Source organism: Muscardinus avellanarius, assembly GCF_963383645.1.
Source record: "Muscardinus avellanarius genome assembly, chromosome: 1".
Taxonomy (NCBI): Eukaryota; Metazoa; Chordata; class Mammalia; order Rodentia; family Gliridae; genus Muscardinus; species Muscardinus avellanarius.
The window spans coordinates 54,763,935-54,783,243 of NC_137786.1; the positions used below are offsets into that span (position 1 = coordinate 54,763,935).

Genomic DNA, 19,309 nt, shown 5'->3' on the forward strand with positions numbered 1-19,309 from the left:
TAGCATAATTCTGAAAAAGTAATTGTTCGACGAATAAACAATAGTCCTCTTATTTTGTTATTAAAACTATAACAAGCTACAGTAAATAAGATAATCTTATAGTTAAGCCTCTCTACTTGAAAGATCAACAAAATATTTATATTTTGTAATAATAGATAATAAAGCTGGGCTTGTATAAATTTTGTTTTTTATAATTAAAAGACAAATGAACACCAAGAACAGATGTACCTACCTTCCAAACTTTCTTGTTCATCAGAAGTATAAGCATCCATCTGACTTTGTTCCCGTAAGAAACGAATAACTGCATAAGCTAGGTGCTTGATAGATGACATTTTAGAAGCTTTAACACTCCCTTGATAAGAAAAATGAAAACACAGAGCTGAGTTATTTTAAAGAATAATTCATGAAAGCTATAAAGATAATAAATAGCAAGAGTTATATATTACATTAAAAGTCAAAAACAAAAAACTTGTATTACTTTGATTTTTAATAGTCAAAGCACAAAATATTCTTATAGTTATTGATTACAGATTTTTATTTAAATGTAATAGACTATGTTAAATCTTGCATCTGGAAAAATGTTATTTTTTTCAAACACGTATGACACAAGTTTATACTCTCACTATATCTTAACGATATATACATATATACATATATATACATATACATATACATATATATATGGTACAGATACAGAGAAAGATAGTACAGAAATATAGAACACCCCCCCCAAGGCCTCGGTACTGAGTTGAGGGAGAGTTCATCTTGCTGACTCAGAAAATGATCCACAATGAGCATCTTCCTTTATTTCGTGAGTTATTTTTTAAATGAATAACTTATACTCCACCTACTTCTGCAGGATGAGAGTTATTTGCTGATTAAATAACACTGAAGAAAGGTTGCTCAGCCACTGAGCGTCATTCTTCATAAATGGCATTTCTATTCAATCAACAGACATGTCAAGCAATCATTGCTTAAGCCGATGGATACTACAAACCCATCAAGCGCTGTCTGCAATAGCTGTTCTCCTGGACAAGCTGGAAGCTCCCGGTCCTGTTCATTCACATGGAATACTATCGCATCCAAACAGTGGCGCGGGGCCAGCCGGCATTAATGGCTTATTTCCACTAAATCGCATCATCCATCTGCTCCCCATATTCTCTAATTCAAAGCCAGGGTGTGGTAACCACTGCTAGGATGTTTATTATTTGTGTACTTCTTTTAAAGGCCAGCCCAGCCTCTAGGCCGTGGGGTTATCACAAATACTAAATAAGGCCCCAGTACAGAAGAGGGAAACAGAATGGGGAGACTGGGGTGCGGAGGGGAAAGGGAGCTGTCCAGTCTCTTCCAGGTTTTTCCTCCTCTCTCCCCAGCCTCCCTCCGGTACCCGGGCCTCGCCTCCGCCCTGCTGGGGTTTGCAGCCGGTGCGCGGTGCAGGCCTCCATCTAGGGCTGCAAGAGAAGCACCTTTTCCAGACTGAAGCCCCTTACCAGACGGGAGGACGTGAGAAGGTGGCAGTGGGCCCGGGGGCGTCCGTAGGCAGGTCCGCCCGCCCCCTGGTCCTCCGGGCTGGACTCTGGCTCGGGATCGCAGCACTGACCGCCGCGGCCCAAACTTCCCAGCTTGCGCGCCGCTGTCACCGCCGCCGCCGCCGCCCCCTCAGCCCACCCCGCTGCGCGCCTGGCTCTGGCCGCTGAGTCTCCCCCGATCCGCCCCGGGGGCGTGGTTAGGGTCGGTGGGCGGAGCTAAGCGCGACGGGGGGCCCAGTGGGCGGAGCGAGGCGCGGTGGGCGGGCCCGGTGGGCGGAGCCGGAGCCGGGCCAGTGGGCGAGGCCTGGCTCGGTGGGCGGGGCCGGGCCGTGGGCGGGGCCGGTTCGGTGGGCGGGGCGCGTGGGCGCCGGCGTGGGGCTGCCGCACGTGGGAGGGCGCTGGCAGGGCGGACCGCAGCCGCTGTGGCCTTCTGCGCTGGGCCCCTCGCGGCTCCCCCGGGCTCCGACGCCGGCACCCCAGACCCCAAGCACCGCGCGCCCGCCGCTGCCGGCCTCTCGGCGTGCCCATGATCGCCAGGTGCCTTTCGGCTGTGCGAGGCCTCCACAGGTACTTCCCCCGCGCGTTAACCTTGACCGTGGGCAGGGCGGGGTCTCTGCCCGGCCGAGGCAGGCGCGCTGAGCAGGCTTTCCGCACCCCTGCCCTGCTCCTGGAGCCCTGTCTCCTCTCAGCCTGCAGGATCCACCCCTGAGGGACACCTGGAGCGGGCTACCTGGGGCCACCTTTCCCTCCTCGGTTCCCTCGGGAGGGCATTCATTCCTCTTTGTTTGGGGCTGTCTCAGTCTCTGTCAGCGAGACTGGTCGCAGACCCAACCCAAAATGAATGCCGAGAGATGGGCTGAATACCAAAATGCTTCCACTTTCCTGCCCTCCCCCGCCTGAACTGCGGACCCGGCCTTAAAAAGTGCCGCAGCCGAGGACTTAGGAGCAAACAATTCTCATTTGCCCCTCGTGCACATCATTAGCATTGCAGTCGTTGGAAAGACACTAATGAAACCAGTTTGGTTTTGCTGCTTATTGCCGTCTCTGATTTCTAATTTCCTTTTTATTTTCCTTCTCTCCATAAAACAAGCATTCTGCCTCTTCTTGGGGCACACTGACTTGGCCCTAAATGATTGCTTGGACGCGGTTTGGGGGCAGCCTCAGCTGCTGTTCTGGATTGCTTCCTAGCTCTCTAACCACACCCCTCTGCAACAGCCCAGTAGCAAGATGGGGAGAGAATTAAATTCTTTGCACGGATGCTCTGGTTTTCAGAAACAATGCGGCCACTACCCCCACTTCCGGATCTGCCCAGAACTGTAAATACAGAGAAGGCTTAATAGGAAAAATGAAAGGTGTGTTTTCTGCTACCTACAGAATTAGTTTGGAATATATCAACCTTAATTTTTTTTTTCTTACAGTTTTCTATTGTCCATTACCATCCTTTTGTATGGAGCTTTGTGCTGCTCATTCCTGTGTAGTCATTGTACGTCCAAAGGACAAATAGTAATTATAGCGTTAACATGATGATGACCATTTTTTAGGCTGTTCTTTTGCTAGTCTCCAGACTTCATGTATCAAATGAAGTTTTATCAGTAAATGAAGATCTTCACACAGTGCAGATGTGAGAACAGACAATAAATCTTCATATAAGACAGCGGTTCTCAAACTTTTTAGTCTCAGAAGCCCTTCGCCTCTCAGTCATTGTTGAGGACCTAAGATCTTCTGTGTATAGAGGTTTTATCTGTCGGTATTTACCATAGAGAAAATTAAGACTGGGAATTTTTTTAAGTATTTATTAATTTACTTATAAAAAGTAATAAATGTATGAACTCATACATAAATACTTTACATACATAAATATTTTGCTTACCAATTAATCTGATGGGCACTTGAATTGCTTCTGCCTTTTGGCTCTTTTGAACAGTGCTTGTTATGATCACTGGTGTGCAAATATCTCTTTGGCTATCTGCTTTCTATTCTTTGGGATATATATCTAGAAATGGAAATTATTGATCATATGGTAATGCTATGTTTAATATTTTGAGGAATCACCATACTGTTTTCTGCAGTGGCTTTGCCACTGGTGCACATCAGCAATCCACAAGTATTCCAGTTGCTCCACATCTCCAGCAACCCTTTTTTTGGTTTTGATTTTTAATAATCATTCTAGGAGTGTCATGGTTCTGCATTTTTGCAAACCTAATGTGTGACTTAATACAAAATAGCTATATTGTTACTTCTGCTTCTGTATTAATCTCTTATACTGTTCTGTTTTGGTTTAGGGAAATGAGGGAAATCCAGCTGGGTAGGTGGCACATACCTGTAATCCCAGCACTTGGGAGGCTGAGACAGGAAGATCACAGATCCCAAGCCAGCCTCAGCAACATAGTCAGGCCCTCAGTAACTTATTGAGACCCCAATAAGGCCGGGCGTGGTGGCCCACGCTTGTAATCCCTGCACTTGCGAGGCAGAGACAGGAGTACCCGCAGGTTCAAAGCCAGCCTCGCTGGTTTAAGAAACCCTGTTTCCAAATAAGAATATAAAAATAGGTCTGGTAGTGTAATGCAGAGGTAGAAGGGTTTCCAGGAACCCCAGTACCAACAAAAACAAAAAAACAAAAAAACAACAAAAATAAATAAATTAATTAATTAATTAAGGCTAGGGTGTAGGTAGATGCTCCTGGTACCACCAAAAAAAAAAAAAAAAAGAAAGAAGAAGAAGAAAATTTCATCTAATACTCATATATAGTTGGAAAGTGAAATATCTTAGTAGCTTTTTAAAATAATAGATATTCTTTTGTGTCATATCAAAGATCAATAATGATAGTTTTTAAAGTTTAGTTGCAAAGTAGACTCAGACTGTACAAGTGTGCGCTTCTGACTGTTAACATTAAAATCAGTTGATGTATTCTACATTTTTAATGTATATGCTACCCAGAAGGGGTTTTGTAACATCAAACATGGGTTATTTGAAAACTAGTATTTCACCATGTTATGTAGATCTTCTATTGTTGACATATTTCATTATTCAGTACCAAGCAGTCACATTCCTTGATGTCCTCATCTATCTCAGAAAAATTTTCAAGTGTTGAAAAAAAGAAAGCTCACTGTGGTAGGTAGGATTTTTCAAAAATTTAATTTTAATTTGAAAGCTGAAATTTTATTATTAACACGAAATGCTGTGCATTATTTTCTTTAAATTCTCACTTTGTTATGGTTTTGACAGAATTTCTGCCAAATACTTATGTTAGAACAACCTTGATTTTTCCATCAGTATTAAGTAAAAAGGGTATTCCATGAAAAAAGAAACTTTTTTTTTAAGTGTTGGGGTTTGAACTCAGGAGCATTCTATCTCCTAGTAAGTACAGTCATAGCCCTATTTTATTTTTTTATTTTGAAACAGTGTCTAAGTTGCAGAGGGCTTGCTGAGTTGCTGAGGCTGGCTTTGAACCTGTAATCTTCCTGTCTAAGCCTCCCAAGTACTGGGATTATAGCTATGCACCACTACGCCTGACTAACCCGGAGGTATTCGGCCTCTGTGCTATACTCTCAGCCTTTTTTAGTTGATGATGATGATGATGATGATGATGATGATGATGATGATGATGATGATTATATTTGGTGGTCCTGGAGGTGGAAACCAGAGGCTTTCTACCTCTGGGCTATACTCCCAGACCTATTTTATATTTTTTATTTGGAAACAGGGTCTCACTAAGTTGCTGAGAGCCTCACTAAGTAGCTGAGGCTGGCTTCGAACCTGTGTGATCCTTCTGTTTCAGCCTCCCAAGCAAGGGGATTACAAGCGTGCACCACCATGCCCGGCTTTAGTTTTTATTTTAAGGCAGAGTCCTGCTAAATTACTGAGGCTGTTTTTAAACCTGCAGTCTTCTTGTCTTAGCCTGCTAAGTACCGGGATTACAGGTCCATGCCACCATACCCAGCTAAAAAGCAACTATTCATGACTTCTTCTGTTGCTCAAGTGCTTTTGACTTGGACAACCAAATCCTCTGGCCGACCATTGCACTCAGGTATGCAGCGGAAATGCTTTATGTGTACCGGGCCACAGCTATGCACTAAATGGTTGAGATTTCATAAAAGCCACAATTTTTACTATACCATTAAGGACATTGTAAAGTGACATTTATATTATTGTTAGCATGAGAGTGCAGGCAGTTAGAGAATTCAAGTTCTAATATAGTTTACCACCACTGCCTTGATTTGTGTTCAGGTGTCAATAGTTTTTCCCATCAGTGCTTTTCTTCATCAATATAAATGTCAACTGAGTAAATAAGATAAACTCTTGTTGTTATTGTGAAATATTTTTAACCCCAGACTTCTGGAGAGGGGCTCAGGAACACTTCCCCATACTTCTACTGTCAAGGTTTGTGAACCACATTTTAAGAATTGACAAAGCTGGGCATGGTGGTGCATACCTGTAATCCCAGTACTTGGGAGGTTGAGACAGGAGGCCTGCAGATTCAAGCCTAGTCCTCAGCAATTTAGGGAGACCCTGTTTCAAAATTTAAAAAAAGGGCTAAGGGTGTAGCTTGGAAGTAGAATGTTCCTGGGTTAAATTCCCAGTACCTAAAAAATTTAAAAAGTCATACTGTTCTTACCTTGTTAGAAGCTAATGATCTACCATAAGTAAACCAACTATGTTATATAAGAGCATATATTGTATTTAACCACTATATATATTAGTAGTCCTTAACCTACGGTTCAAGTGACTTAGTCACAGAATCTGTCCTGTTTCAAAATTTGTATCCTCCCAAAAGACTTAATACTAGATGCCATGGCGTGGGAGGGGAGGGAGCCCTCTGTGTTTTATGTTTTTTCTGTTTGGCCCTTGGGAGATCATTTTGGTAGCTACAGGAATAACTATGCTTTTGCTTAACTGACCTAGGGTTTCCCTCGGATTTTCCTGTTGGCAAAGCTGCTACACATCCTTCCCAGAGCCATCTCGACAGCCAGGGTCATTGATGGGGGCATTAAACCCAAGTTCTTGAGAGTAAATGAACTAGGGATCTAGAGATTGGATTATAGTTGCTGTTAAACTAACTTTCCATTTTAAGTAAATCATTCACTCTAGTGGACCTCTCTCAGTCTCATAATTTTGTAAAATGAAAAGGACTAGACTAACTCATATCTTTTTTTTTTAACTCTATGTTGCCATAGCATTTAAACCAGGAGAATTCCCCCTCCATCCTCATCCAGATTACATAGCAGATGACCCAAGCGAAATCCAAGACATATTATAGGATGAAGGGTAGATGACATGATCAGGGAAACAAATGAGAAGGGCTCTTTAACAGTATTTACCCCAAATTATAGCTGTAAGAGCCCTAGTTTTCTCTTTTATTTAAAAAAAAAAGCTTGTGTGGTTTAAAAAATCTTTAACAGCAGTGCCTATATCATACAGGAAACTTGCAAGCAGAAAAAATATTAAAAATATACACAATCTGCCCATCCCGGAAAACCAATTAGTGACAGCTTCCAAAATTTTTCTATGTGTAGCCTTTTTAAAATCAAATATGAAATTTTCATACTTAATAATTTGTAATATAATCTAATACTATAAATATCCTTCCATAATATAAATAGCTACAATGTAGTCCATTTGGGAATGTATGAAATTTGACCCCTACCTTTGGACATGTCCACTATTTCCAGTTTCTTGCTATGAATAACAGTGCTTAGAATAACATTCTTATTAAATATTTTTCAAATCCTTAATTATTTTCCTAGTAAAGTTCTTAGAAATGGAGTTTATACATCAAGATGCATCCATAACTTTTAGGACTTTGGTATTTATTATCATATTCTCCTACAGAAAGTTTCTTACAAACTATACTAAACCAACAGCATTTGTAAACACTAGTTTCTTATCCCCTTACTAACACTTGAACATTTTGGTACTCCTTATCCTTACCAACCTGATAAATGGAAACTTCTCTTATTATATAATTTGTATTTCCTTTCATTTTTTGATGGTTTATTCAGTGAGTATAATTCCTTAACAAAAATCTAGGACTGTGGTCTGGAAACCAAAAGAGTTTTCTTTTCTTCCTTTCTCTCTCCCTCTCCCTCTCCCTCTCCCTCTCCCTCTCCCTCTCCCTCTCCCCCTCCCCCCCCCTCTCTCTCTCTCGGATGGAACTCAAGGGCCTTCTACCTCTGGGCTATACCCCCAGACCTATTTTATATTTTATTTGGAAACTGGGTCTCTGAGAGCTGAGGCTGGCTTCGGAGCTGTGATCTTTCTGTCTCAGCCTCCCAAGTATTAGGATTACAAGCATGTGCCACAACGCCCAGCTTCTTCCTTCCTTCTTATACTGGAGGTTGAACCCAGGGGTATTCTACCTCTGAGCTGCACCCTCATGAGCTCTATTTTATTTTATTTCATTTTTTTTGAAAAAAGGGTCTTGCTTGATTGCTGAGGATCCCACTAGGTTGCTGAGGTTATCTTCGAACCTGCAATCCTGCTGTCTTAGCCTCCCAAGTATTGGTATTATAGGCATGAGCTATGCATGCTTAGCTACTTATTTGTTTTCTAATGTGAAAACTTAATCATATGGAAAAATCTTAAAAAGTCAAACAAACTAGAGTTAATCATAGGTTTAATAACCTTTATCTGAATATAGTAAGTTTGAGATTGTCTCCCTAAATATAGTAGGTATGACCTCCAAACTTTATAACAATGATGCTATGGGAAAAATGTCTAATAAAGGCTTTTAGATTACTAGTATCAAAAACTAGCTAAGATTATTTGTAAAAATAGGTAAAAAGGGCTCCAGGTGTGGTGGTACATGCTTGTAATCTTGCGCTTGGGAGGCAGAGACGGGAGGATTGCGCAGGTTCAAAGCCAGCAGCGTCAGTTTAAGAGACTCAGTTTCCAAATAAAAATATAGATATATATATATAAGTAGGTCTGGGGGTGTAGCCCGGAGGTAGAAGGGCTTCCAGGAACCCTAGTACCACCAAAAAAAAAAAAAAAAAAAAAGGTAAAAAGGTATAAGGGAAATTTTTTTTCCTCTGGTAAGAAATATTACCTGTTTTTACATGGGATTGAACCCAGGGAAATTATACCTCTGAGCTACACTCCATACACTTTTAAGTTTTTTCTTTTTTTGAAACAGGGTCTCACTAATTTGCTGAGGCTGGCTTCACACCTGCAGTCCTCCTGTCATCCAAGTACAGGCATTACAGGAGTACACCACCATACCCTGCTAAAATTAGAATTACTGAGGTCACGATTGTTACCATAGATGTTGCAATTCTTTTTCTTTTTTTTTTTGTCTTTGAACTTTGGAATACATTATTGCTGCCTTTTGCTTTTGCAGTTTAACTTTTTAATATAATCAAGCATATACTTTATAACTTCTGCCTTTGATCATACCTAGAAAGCCTAAATTTCTCAAATCTCATTTTATCCTAGTACTTTTATGTTTCATTTTTCACATTTAGACCTTTATTCATCATGAAGGTTAACATTAAAAGAAATCAGCCAGCCGGCCGTGGTGGCGCATACTTGTAATCTCAGCATTCAGAAGGCTGAGACCGGAGGATCGCAGTTCACGGACAGCCTCAGCTACTTAGTGAGGCCCTCCGCAACTTAGTGAGAACCTGTTTCAAAATAAAGAATAAAAAATAGGGCAGGGGGTGTAGCTCAGAGGTCGAATGCCCCTGGGTTCCATTCCTAGACCCACAAAAAAAAAGAAGAAAAGAAATCAGCCAGATTTGGAAGTGCACACCTATAATCATAGTACTTTGAAAGCTGAGACAGGAGGATTGCAGGTTCAAAGCCAGCCTCAGACAACAACAAAAAATTAATAATGAAGTTTATGAAAACATATTTCCTAAACTGTATTATACCATCTTCAGGCAAAGGTAATTAAAGGTGCTTAGACACTTGACATTTCAAATCATGCCACTCTGACTAAAGATTGGATATTATTAATAATATATATGTAAAACCAAATTTAAATGGGAGTTTATGTCAGATTTAAGTGGAGATCTGTTTGTATCATCAAGTATTTTCAGAATTATTATACAAACTGGATTTGTTTTGTCTGTAATTGTTATATATATTTTTTCCCTTATATATCTTTGTGGTGGTTGTCTGTTAAGCTTCCAGGTATGGGATAGCCCTTATTCAGCCCAATTGACTTAATGTAACTAGAGGAGAAAACCCCTAACTATAAAGATTAATGCATGTTAAATCCTGTATTTCTGCCCAGAACCAATCTGGGTGATAACATAATCCAAAGCAAGTCCTTGCTCTAGCTGAGCAAGTCTGAGGGGCCTACCTCATGTGGAGGGTGGCAGACCCACTACATAAGGCTGTTCCACTTTTGAAGGGGTTAAGAAAAAAAAAATAACCAGGCCTGGAGGGGGTTCCCTTGATACCTGTGTTAACTTACAGTATTAATTTACTCTTGTTAACCCGAAATCCAGGAAAGTTAGCCCTTTCCATTAAATGCTGGTCTATCAGGAAGTGATCTCATGGAGAGGCACGCTGATAGACAAGTTCATAACTCAGCTGCTAATGTTAACCCCTCAACCCACGCTACTATAGTAAAGGAAAGGATTTACACCAGAAGATAGAAGTTAAGATAGGATATGGGGAAACAAATGCTTGGTTGAAATGATTCGAAATTCTGCCAAAACTTTAAACAAAAATGGCTCTTACATTTGTGTAGCAGGTAGGCCAAGTGGTCCCATTTTCACTCAGATGGACTCAAACCCAATAGGCATGAGATGTATGATATCCCTCTTTCAGGACAGTCTAACGTGGGGCAGCAGGTCCTGTAATGCCCGGTCCCTCCTGTTCCGAGAGACTCGGGTCCAAAGCAGGAACTCCCCCAAAACTGTCAGGCCTCCAGTCCCAGATACTAACTCTGCCACATGCCTCTCAAGGTAGGAGGGACAGTCAGTGTTTGGGAACAGTGTTAATGGTTACAGTGAACACTGGCCCTTTGAGTAGCTAGCTAATCAGGCCACATAATGATTGCCAAAGCAAACATCTAGTGATACTATGTAGGGCTGTTACTTGAGCCCTTAACCGCCAACTGGGGTGGAACTTGCACTTTAGTACATTTGGCAGCCACTTTCACCCCAGCATTTTATTTTTTTTTTATTCTTTTTATATTTATTTATTTATTTATTTATTTATTTATTTATTTATTTTGGTGGTACTGGGGTTCTTGGAAACCCTTCTACCTCTGGGCTACCCTCCCAGACACCTATTTTTTATATTTTTATTTGGAAACAGGGTCTCCTAAACTGGCTTCGAACCTGCGCGATCCTCCTGTCTCCGCCTCCCAAGCGCAGGGATTACAAGCGTGCGCCACCACGCCCAGCTCACCCCGGCATTTTAAACCCCAAGTAAAGCTTTATATAGGGCCAACAGGGATATCCCTCAACCCCGAGTGCATCATCAGACCTTCGCGTGTATGTTGTTTTGATCAGGATTTCAATAGTAATGACTCCAGTCATAATATTTCTTATTACAGCATTTGAAATGGTGATTCGAGTATGATGCCACATAATCCTCTGTGTTGAGGCCCTCCCTAGTCCCGAGACAGACAGTTTGAATCAAATAATGCTCTGTAGATTACCAAAGTAACCTCTTGTCAAATACCTTCGAGAGGAAGCATCACTGGATGTTAATAAAATGTTGAAGAAAAGAGCAATAATGTATAATCAAATAGAGGGGGATTGTGAGAAATACATATTTTCAGTAAAAGGAATAGCTTGACTTGAGCTCCATTTTCTACTGCAATTATGTAACTTCATGTGTGCTTGTGTTTTCCTAAAGCTAGGATTTCCTGGAAATTGTGTGTGCCAACCCCTTCCCCGACATCCCCTTCAGCCAGTGGCATAAAGATTGTGAGGCTCTGTTCCCACCAATAGGAGCACCGCACAGAAGCTCCCCAACCCCTCTGAAAATAAAATGCCCAGCAAGTTTCCTCCATGTTGTTCTTATACACCTGACTTCACTGGTGGCAGGATCCCTTTTTGCAAAAAGTAAAACTCACCTTGCTTAGAAGAAGAAGAAGAAAAAAGGAAAAAAGATCCAGCTTCATCAACTTAGTGAGGCCCTGTTTTCAGATTAAAACAATATAAACCAGGCATGTTGGCATATGCTTATAATCACTGTACTTGGGAGACTGAGACAGGAGGATTGCGGGTTTGCAGCCAACCTCAGCAACTTAGGTTCTCTGAAACTTAGACCCTGTTTCAAAATAAACAATAGAAAATAGGACTGGGGGTGTAGCTCAGAGGTAGAACATCCCTGGTTCAATCCCCAGTAATACACACACACACACACACACACACACACACACACACACACACACACACAAAAAAAAAATATGTATATAGGGTTGGGGTGTAGCTCAGAAGTCGAATGCCCCTGAGTTGAATTCTTGAACCACAAAACCCTTTCTAATTTTTAACATCAATACAGAAATGACAAGTATTTTAAAACAAAATCCAGCTTATGAAATAAGAACTTCTAATTTGCTATAGTTTATTTTGGAAGACCTTGTCCCACTCTTCCTGCTCTGAGCTAGTCTTTCTTGCACACAAAAGGAAACCCTCATATATACGTGACGCAGTTCTACTCAGCCATAAAGAGGAATGAAGCTGGGTGTGGTGGCTTAGGAGGGTGGACAAGGATAGCAAGTTCTCAGCTACTTAGTGAGGCCCTCTGCAATTTAATGAGACCTTGTTTCAAAATAAAAAATGGGCTGGGTATAGCTCAGAGGTAAAATGCCCCAAGATTGAAATTTTGTCATTTGCAAGAAAATGGAACTGGAGAACATCATGCTGAGATCAGTCAGATTCAAAAAATCAAGGGTCACATGTTTTATTTAATGTGGAAACTAGAGAGAATAAAGAAAAGTGACCTCATGACTGTGAAGGGAGCAACCAGTAGAGCAGTGGGCGGGGAGGGAAAAGGGAGTCTCAAGGAAGGAAACCAAATACTGTGCATATATGAATGTATCACTATAAATACCACAATCATGTACAATTACAGTGTACCAATAAAAAAGATATGCCAAGAAACAGGAGGTTTTCGGGTTCTAGGACAGCCTCAGCAACTTACTAAGACTCTGTTCCAACTACAAAAGTAAAATAGGGCTGGGATGAGACTCTGCTTCAAACTAAAGTAAAATAGGGCTGGGAGGGTAGCTCAGAAGTACAATGTCCCTGCATTCAATCCATGGTCTGTCTGTGTCTGTCTGTCTGTCTGTCTGTCTGTCTGTCTCTCTCTCTCTCTCTCTCTCTCTCTCTCTCTCTCACACACACACACACACACACACACACACACACACACACACACACAATGGCAGATACTGCAAAAGAACCTCAAAAGTAAAACTGAATAGTATCTATTATGCATTTTATTAAAAAGGTAACCCTTATATTTACTAGCTACTCTTAGCTGGTATCTTTGTGGTCAAGACCAAAAAGAAAGTTCTACTTGTGCCTCATATCTTAGGCAGAGTTGCAGTAGCTAAAATAACCACAGCTCACTGGTGAACCCTGCTTGCTACAATGCTTAATATCTACAGTATTAGGGTTACATGATAGATCTTATTCTAAATTGAGGTTTGTTTATATATCTGTACAACTCATAGTTTGTTGTATAAATTTTTTGTAAGGTCTTATAACCTTCTTTGTCAAGGTCTAAAACAGAAGAACACAAATATTTTACTTAAGAAATAGACAAATGACATTAGATTTCAGCTACCAATTGGATAGTTCCTTTGGGAGGTTTCAGTCACTTTTTCACTTTACAAATATTTATTGAATATCTGTTATGCCATTTCATCTCAATATCACCTTTATTAAAACTAAATTTACAACATTCCTCTATAAACTTGCTCTTAAGCTATCGTTCTTCATCCTAGTGTTACCACGCATGCAGGTCAAAAGCCTGGGAGCCATTTCTTGCCCCTCCCCAATCTCCTTTACCTTTTCTACCAGCTACCAAGTCCGAAATAATCTGTACATTCTTTCTCTTTTCTCTGTCACTAGTATCACCACCATAATTAGACTGTTATCATGAGACCTAGCCTCAATTTATACTTCCACTAATACTTTTTTCTTATGAAAATAGAGATCTTTAGGAAACACAAATGGGACATATCACACGTCAGTTTAAAAGTCCTCTTTAGCCTGTCATTAACCCTAAGGTAAAGTCAGAACTCTTTCATCTGGTTTATAGAGCACTATATGGAGCCAGGCATGGTGGTGCATGCTTATAATCCCAGCATTCGGGAGGCTGAGACAGGAGAGATCTGCTACTTAGTGAGGCCCTTTGCAATTCAGTGAGACCCTGTTTCAAAATAAAGAATAAAACATAGGACTGGGGGTGTAGCTCGGAGGTAGAATGCCCCTGCGTTCCATCCCAGTACCGCAAAATAAAGAAAGAAAAGAAAAGAACAAAGTATTTGGCCTGACCCTTGCTTGGCTCCCAGGTTCCCCTCTCAGAACACTCAGTGCTTCATCCAGAGAGTTTAAATTCCCATCTCCTAGCCTGGCATCAATAATGCTGATCCTTATTTGAAATATTCTTTTCTTTCCCCACCTTTACAGGACCTAATACTTATTTTCCTTACTGTTATAAAATATGTGCAAAAGGTATAATGTATATACATAGATATGGTTTAAAGAATTATTTATTTATTTATTTATTTATTTATTGGTGGTACTGGGGGTGGAACCCAGAGGCTTTCTACCTCCAGCTATACTCCCAGACCTTTTTTATATTTTATTTGGAAACAGGGTCTTACTAAGTAGCTGAGGCTGGCTTCGAACCTGTGCGATCCTCCTGTCTCAGCCTCCCAAGCGCAGGGATTACAAGCGTGCGCCACCACGCCCAGCATAAAGAATTTTTTAAAAGGCATTCATCTAAAAGTATATTTCTGGCTTGGTGTTCCTCTCCAGCTATTCCCCTTTTCTCCTCCCAGAGATGACCACTGTCCTGAACTTTGCATTCACCATCCTCTTGTTTTTCTTTATACATATTGCCACAAACATGCTTCCCTGTACAGCATTATTTTGTTCACATGATGAACCTTGCATCACATGGCTGTGGTTCGTTTTTACTGCTGTAAGAGCTTCCATTGTGTGACTATTTCAAATTTTACTGTCTGTGTTCTTGTCTATGAATATTTGGGTTGCTTCCTATTTTTAAAAATCTATTATAGTATCTCCTAATATATGCGCAAGGTAAGAGAAAAATTATGTGGTTAGAGGATGTACACATTCTCAACCAAGTAATATCCAATTCTTTTCTAACATAGTGATACTAATTTACTATTTCACCCTATATGTTGTTCGTAAGTTTACATTAATCTACCGCCCTCAGAGGCTCTTGTATTGTCTAACTTTTGCCCCTGTTATAGTTAGATATAGAATGTCCCCTGAAGAGCTCATGTATTAATGTTCAGAATTGATGTAATTAAGTCATGAGGGTGCTGAGCTCATCAGTGGGTAAGTCATTGTGCTAGGTTTGCTGGATGGTAACCTAGGCAGATGGGGTGTGGCTAGAGAAGGTAGACTCCTGGGGGTGTGGCCTTTGGGACTGTGCTTTTTTGTCTTTGAATCTCCTTGTTTGCTGACTCTCTTGCTTCTGGCCTCAGTGATGTGAGAGCAGAGACTTGCTCTCACCCTCTCTTGGCTTCCTGCCACTATACCCTGAATTTCACAGACTCCAGCCACACATTGACTGAACCCCAAAACATCCAAAAACTGTGAGCACGTAAATCGTCTTTCCTCTAAGTTGTGCGTTCAGTTATTTTGGATTATCACAGTAAGAATGTTGACTGAGTCACCCCTCTAATGATTGCAAAATATAAATATTTACATATATATAAATATACATACATATACATATATATACTTACATATATGTTTACTATTGAGTTTAAGCATTTTTTAATTTATTTTCCATTTGTATTTTATGACTGTGCATATCTGTTCCCCATTTTTCTGTTGGGTTTCTATTTTCATGTTGAATTTAAGACTGTGTACACACACATACACACACACACACACACACACACATACACACACACACACACACACACTTTCTAGATACCTTTAATTCTGTCCAGTACTCAAAAAATATATTTATGAAGTGTTCAATCTTTACAGGCTACTGAGCTGAACTCTGGGAAAATAGCTGTGGACAAGACAGAAACTATCCCTGCCCTCATTGGTTTATGCCCTCATTCTAGTAAGGGAGCTAAAGAGTGAACAAATCTCTAAAATAGAGTGTGAGAGATGTATCCGCTATCAGCTTCACTTGTGCTTCCTCGGGTGAATTTACCCAGCAGAAGATGGTCCCTCTGAATCCAGTACGTACTTCCATAGCGCATACATTATTATTGACAATGTTTGTCTTCCTCACTATTTCCTCACCATTTGGTAGATTTCATGAGAACAGAAGCCTGGTCTTTAATTCATTTCTATACTTCTACACTTACATGGTATTGTTACAACATATGCGCACAATAAACATGTTTACTGACTGGGTGGATGAAAATACATCATATATAGTAACTGAACTTTCAGTATTCATTGTCAATGTTTAAGGCATTCAGATCTAGATATGGCCTTTTCTTACTGACAATATAGGTGTAACTTTCAGTAAGAAGTAGGTGTTCCAAACCCTATATGAAATGGCTGATTCCAAATTTCTTTAAGCAAAATGCCAGTTGCCAGGGGAAATTACTATGTCTAATTGTTAAGTGAGCTAATTTAGATACAGCTGTGTAATAAAACAAATTACAGAGTAGAGTAATATGCAGCATCATGCTAACTGCTGGGTCTGTAGCTATCCAGCTGATACAGAGGAATTTAGAGTACATATTGGAGTGGGCGTGAGACAGAGGAGAAGCCATTAAAAGATGTAAACATTGTCATATTCCCTTGTTATTACCTAGGATATTCAGTCACTTGGTGCCTCGCAGACTGGTAGCTCTATAGAGTGATGATCTAATTAATGAATACTCTGGAAGTAAAACCCTTCTAAATATGTTGGCCTGGATATGAAAGAAATTGAAGGAGATGCCAGTCTCTGAAATACTGGGTCAGAAGCAATCAAGCTCAGGAAGAACAGAAGGCAAATCTCTCATGAGAGGGCATGGGGTCTGCTCAGAGCAGGGGAGCCAGATTCTAGACCTCTATGACCTGGGAGTTGGAGCTGAGCAAACACATAGCCCTGAGTAGGGAAGAATCCTCAGAGATGCAGGCATACTTGTTGGTTAGATTAAGAAAGTCATGACATGCAGCTTGCCCTGTCTGTTGGAAAAAGTACCCAACCCACAGAAACCATGATGATGAATTGATGTCACAGAGTGCATCTCATGCCTGCTGCATTAGCTCCACCACCATGTACTGAGTGTATAATACTCACTGCACAGAAGTAGATGAAGGAAAGTGAAATATGAAAAGCATTCTTGGCAAAAAGGGTCCAAGGCTACTCTGGAAGGTGCGTAACTGTCCATTATCAATGGTTTTCATGACATTGAAAGATTGTAAAGTTACAGAACTGGTGGACAGTGGATACAGCTCACTGAAACCTATATATAAGCTCCAAAACTTTATTTATGCCATAAACATTAACTTATATGCAGAGGACTCTGCTAAATATCACAAAATAGATGGTAAAGAAAACATCTTATTTTCAATGCACATAAATTGCTATTCATCTTTTTTTTTCCCCCCTTTCTGTCTCATTGCAGAACTGAGGATTGAGCCCAGGGCTTCATTCCAGAGCTACATCCCTAACCCTTTTTATTTTTTATTTTGAGACAGGGTCTTGCTCAAACTTGTGATCCTCTTGCCTCAGCCTCCCAGGTATCTGGGATTTATAGGTGTGCCTTTTTATTGAAATTTATATTATAATCCCCTCTATCAAAATGTATCTGTGATTACTTAACCTAAACACATACATTAAAATTAGCAAAATTGTGTAAAAAGAAAAGAATATTCAATAAAAAATTTGAAGGCGCATTAAGGTCAGTCTTGTTACTTTAATTAGATTCAGAATTTTACTATTAGCTTTCTAGCAACAAAGGCAAAGAAAAAAACACATTGTTAAGGATTATCAGTACTGTGTGAGATAAATTTGTCCTGCTGAATTTAGGGCTTGGGGGAAAGTAATGTAATGAATAATAGCCTGAAGAATACTTGCATAGTAAGTGCAGAAGTAGACTTCATTGGGCCAGTTCTTATTTTGTTAGTTAAAAGTCCAAAGCAGTACAGCAACGCCCGAGTGATAAGACATGTATGTGTGTAATTAGAACACAAGGGAAGGCAATATATTCCCTAGAGGGTAAGACCCACTTGATCTGGCAGTTCGGGGAGTGAGATTGCTCCCTGGATAGGTGAAGCTCAGCGGGAGGGTGTTCTCTAATCCCCTGCATGCTTACCAGAACTTGACCCTCACCCACTGAGTAAGCTGAGTGCCCAGAGCAAATGTGCTCAAAACTAATGAAAAAAGCTGTAAGAAAGGGAATGCGTATACTGTAAACTACATGGACTTTGAAGGCAAATCCAAGTACCTGTATAATCTTGGTATGCCTTAGTTTCTTCAGCCTTAATATAAATCTAACATTAAATATCTTATTTAACTTTTTGTAAAGACTATAGAATTAAAGTAATAAAATGCCTAGCACAGTGGTTGATTCCAAGTAAGGATTATTAACTAATTGTTGTAATTGACATTTTTATCCCTTCATTCCAGGTAGAAAAAAAATAGGGCTAAGGAACTTGCTTCACATGATATTGAGAGTCACAAACAAACAGGGACTGGGGTGTAGGTCAGTACAGCACATACTTAGCATGCAGGATGCTCTGGGGTTTTTTGTTTTGTTTTGTTTTGTTTTTTTTGTTTTTTTGTTTTTTTTGTACTGGGGTTCCTGGAAGCCTTTCTACCTCCGGGCTAAACTCCCAGACCTATTTTTACATTTTTATTTGGGTCTCCAAATAAAAATACATTTACATTTTTATTTGGGTCTCCAAATAAAATAAAATTTTTATTTTACAGGGCCTCCTAAGCCAGCGAGCGCGGCTGGCTTCGAACCTGCGCGATCCTCCTGTCTCTGCCTCCCAAGCGCGGGGATTACAAGCGTGTGCCACCACGCCCGGCTGCTCTGGGTTTTATCTAGCACAAAAATGCTGATAAGCACCAATGCCTTATCAGTGTCTAGGGGAAGGATACAGACCTCTTAATAAAACTTTCAGGTGACTCTAAGGCAAGTCTAAGTAAAGGTAAAAAATTAAAGTTCCAGAGGATCTCTACTCACTATAACACCAGCAATTGGGAGGCTGAGACTGGAGGATCACGATTTGTGGCCAGTCTCAGCTACTACTTAGTGAGGCCCTTTGCAACTCAGACCCTGTTTCAAAATAAAGAATAAAAATAGGGCTGGGAGTATAGCTCAGAGGTAGAAAGCCCATGGGTTCTATCACCAGTACCCAATAAATAAATTAATAAATAAATAGTATTGAGCTGGGTGCAGTGGTACACACCTATAATCCCAGTACTTGGGAGGCTGAGACAGGAGGACACAGGTTCTAGACCAGCCTCAGCAACATAGCATGATCCTGTTTCAAAATAAAAAATAAAAAGGGCTGGGAATATAGCTCAGAGTTAGAATTCCCTTGCGTTCAATCCTGAGTAGCTTAAATAAATAAATAAATGGTATTAAATATGAAGTCTTACATATATGCTAGACAAATCAGTCCTACATTTATGATAAG

General features: G+C 40.4%; 2 protein-coding genes across 2 annotated transcripts in view; one reads left to right on the plus strand and one right to left on the minus strand.

The window, feature by feature from the left end:
* SGTB (small glutamine rich tetratricopeptide repeat co-chaperone beta) overlaps positions 1-332 on the minus strand; it is a gene marked incomplete at both ends in the record, with an annotated part of 53,804 nt that extends 53,472 nt beyond the window's left edge. Inside the window, one exon of the mRNA XM_080716609.1 lies at positions 233-332. Coding sequence (XP_080572735.1) covers positions 233-332 — 100 coding nt within the window. The remainder of the gene's footprint in view (positions 1-232) is intronic.
* Positions 333-2,055: 1,723 nt separating this feature from the next.
* NLN (neurolysin) overlaps positions 2,056-19,309 on the plus strand; it is a gene marked incomplete at both ends in the record, with an annotated part of 99,716 nt that continues 82,462 nt past the window's right edge. The window contains one exon of the mRNA XM_080719525.1: positions 2,056-2,096. Coding sequence (XP_080575651.1) covers positions 2,056-2,096 — 41 coding nt within the window. The remainder of the gene's footprint in view (positions 2,097-19,309) is intronic.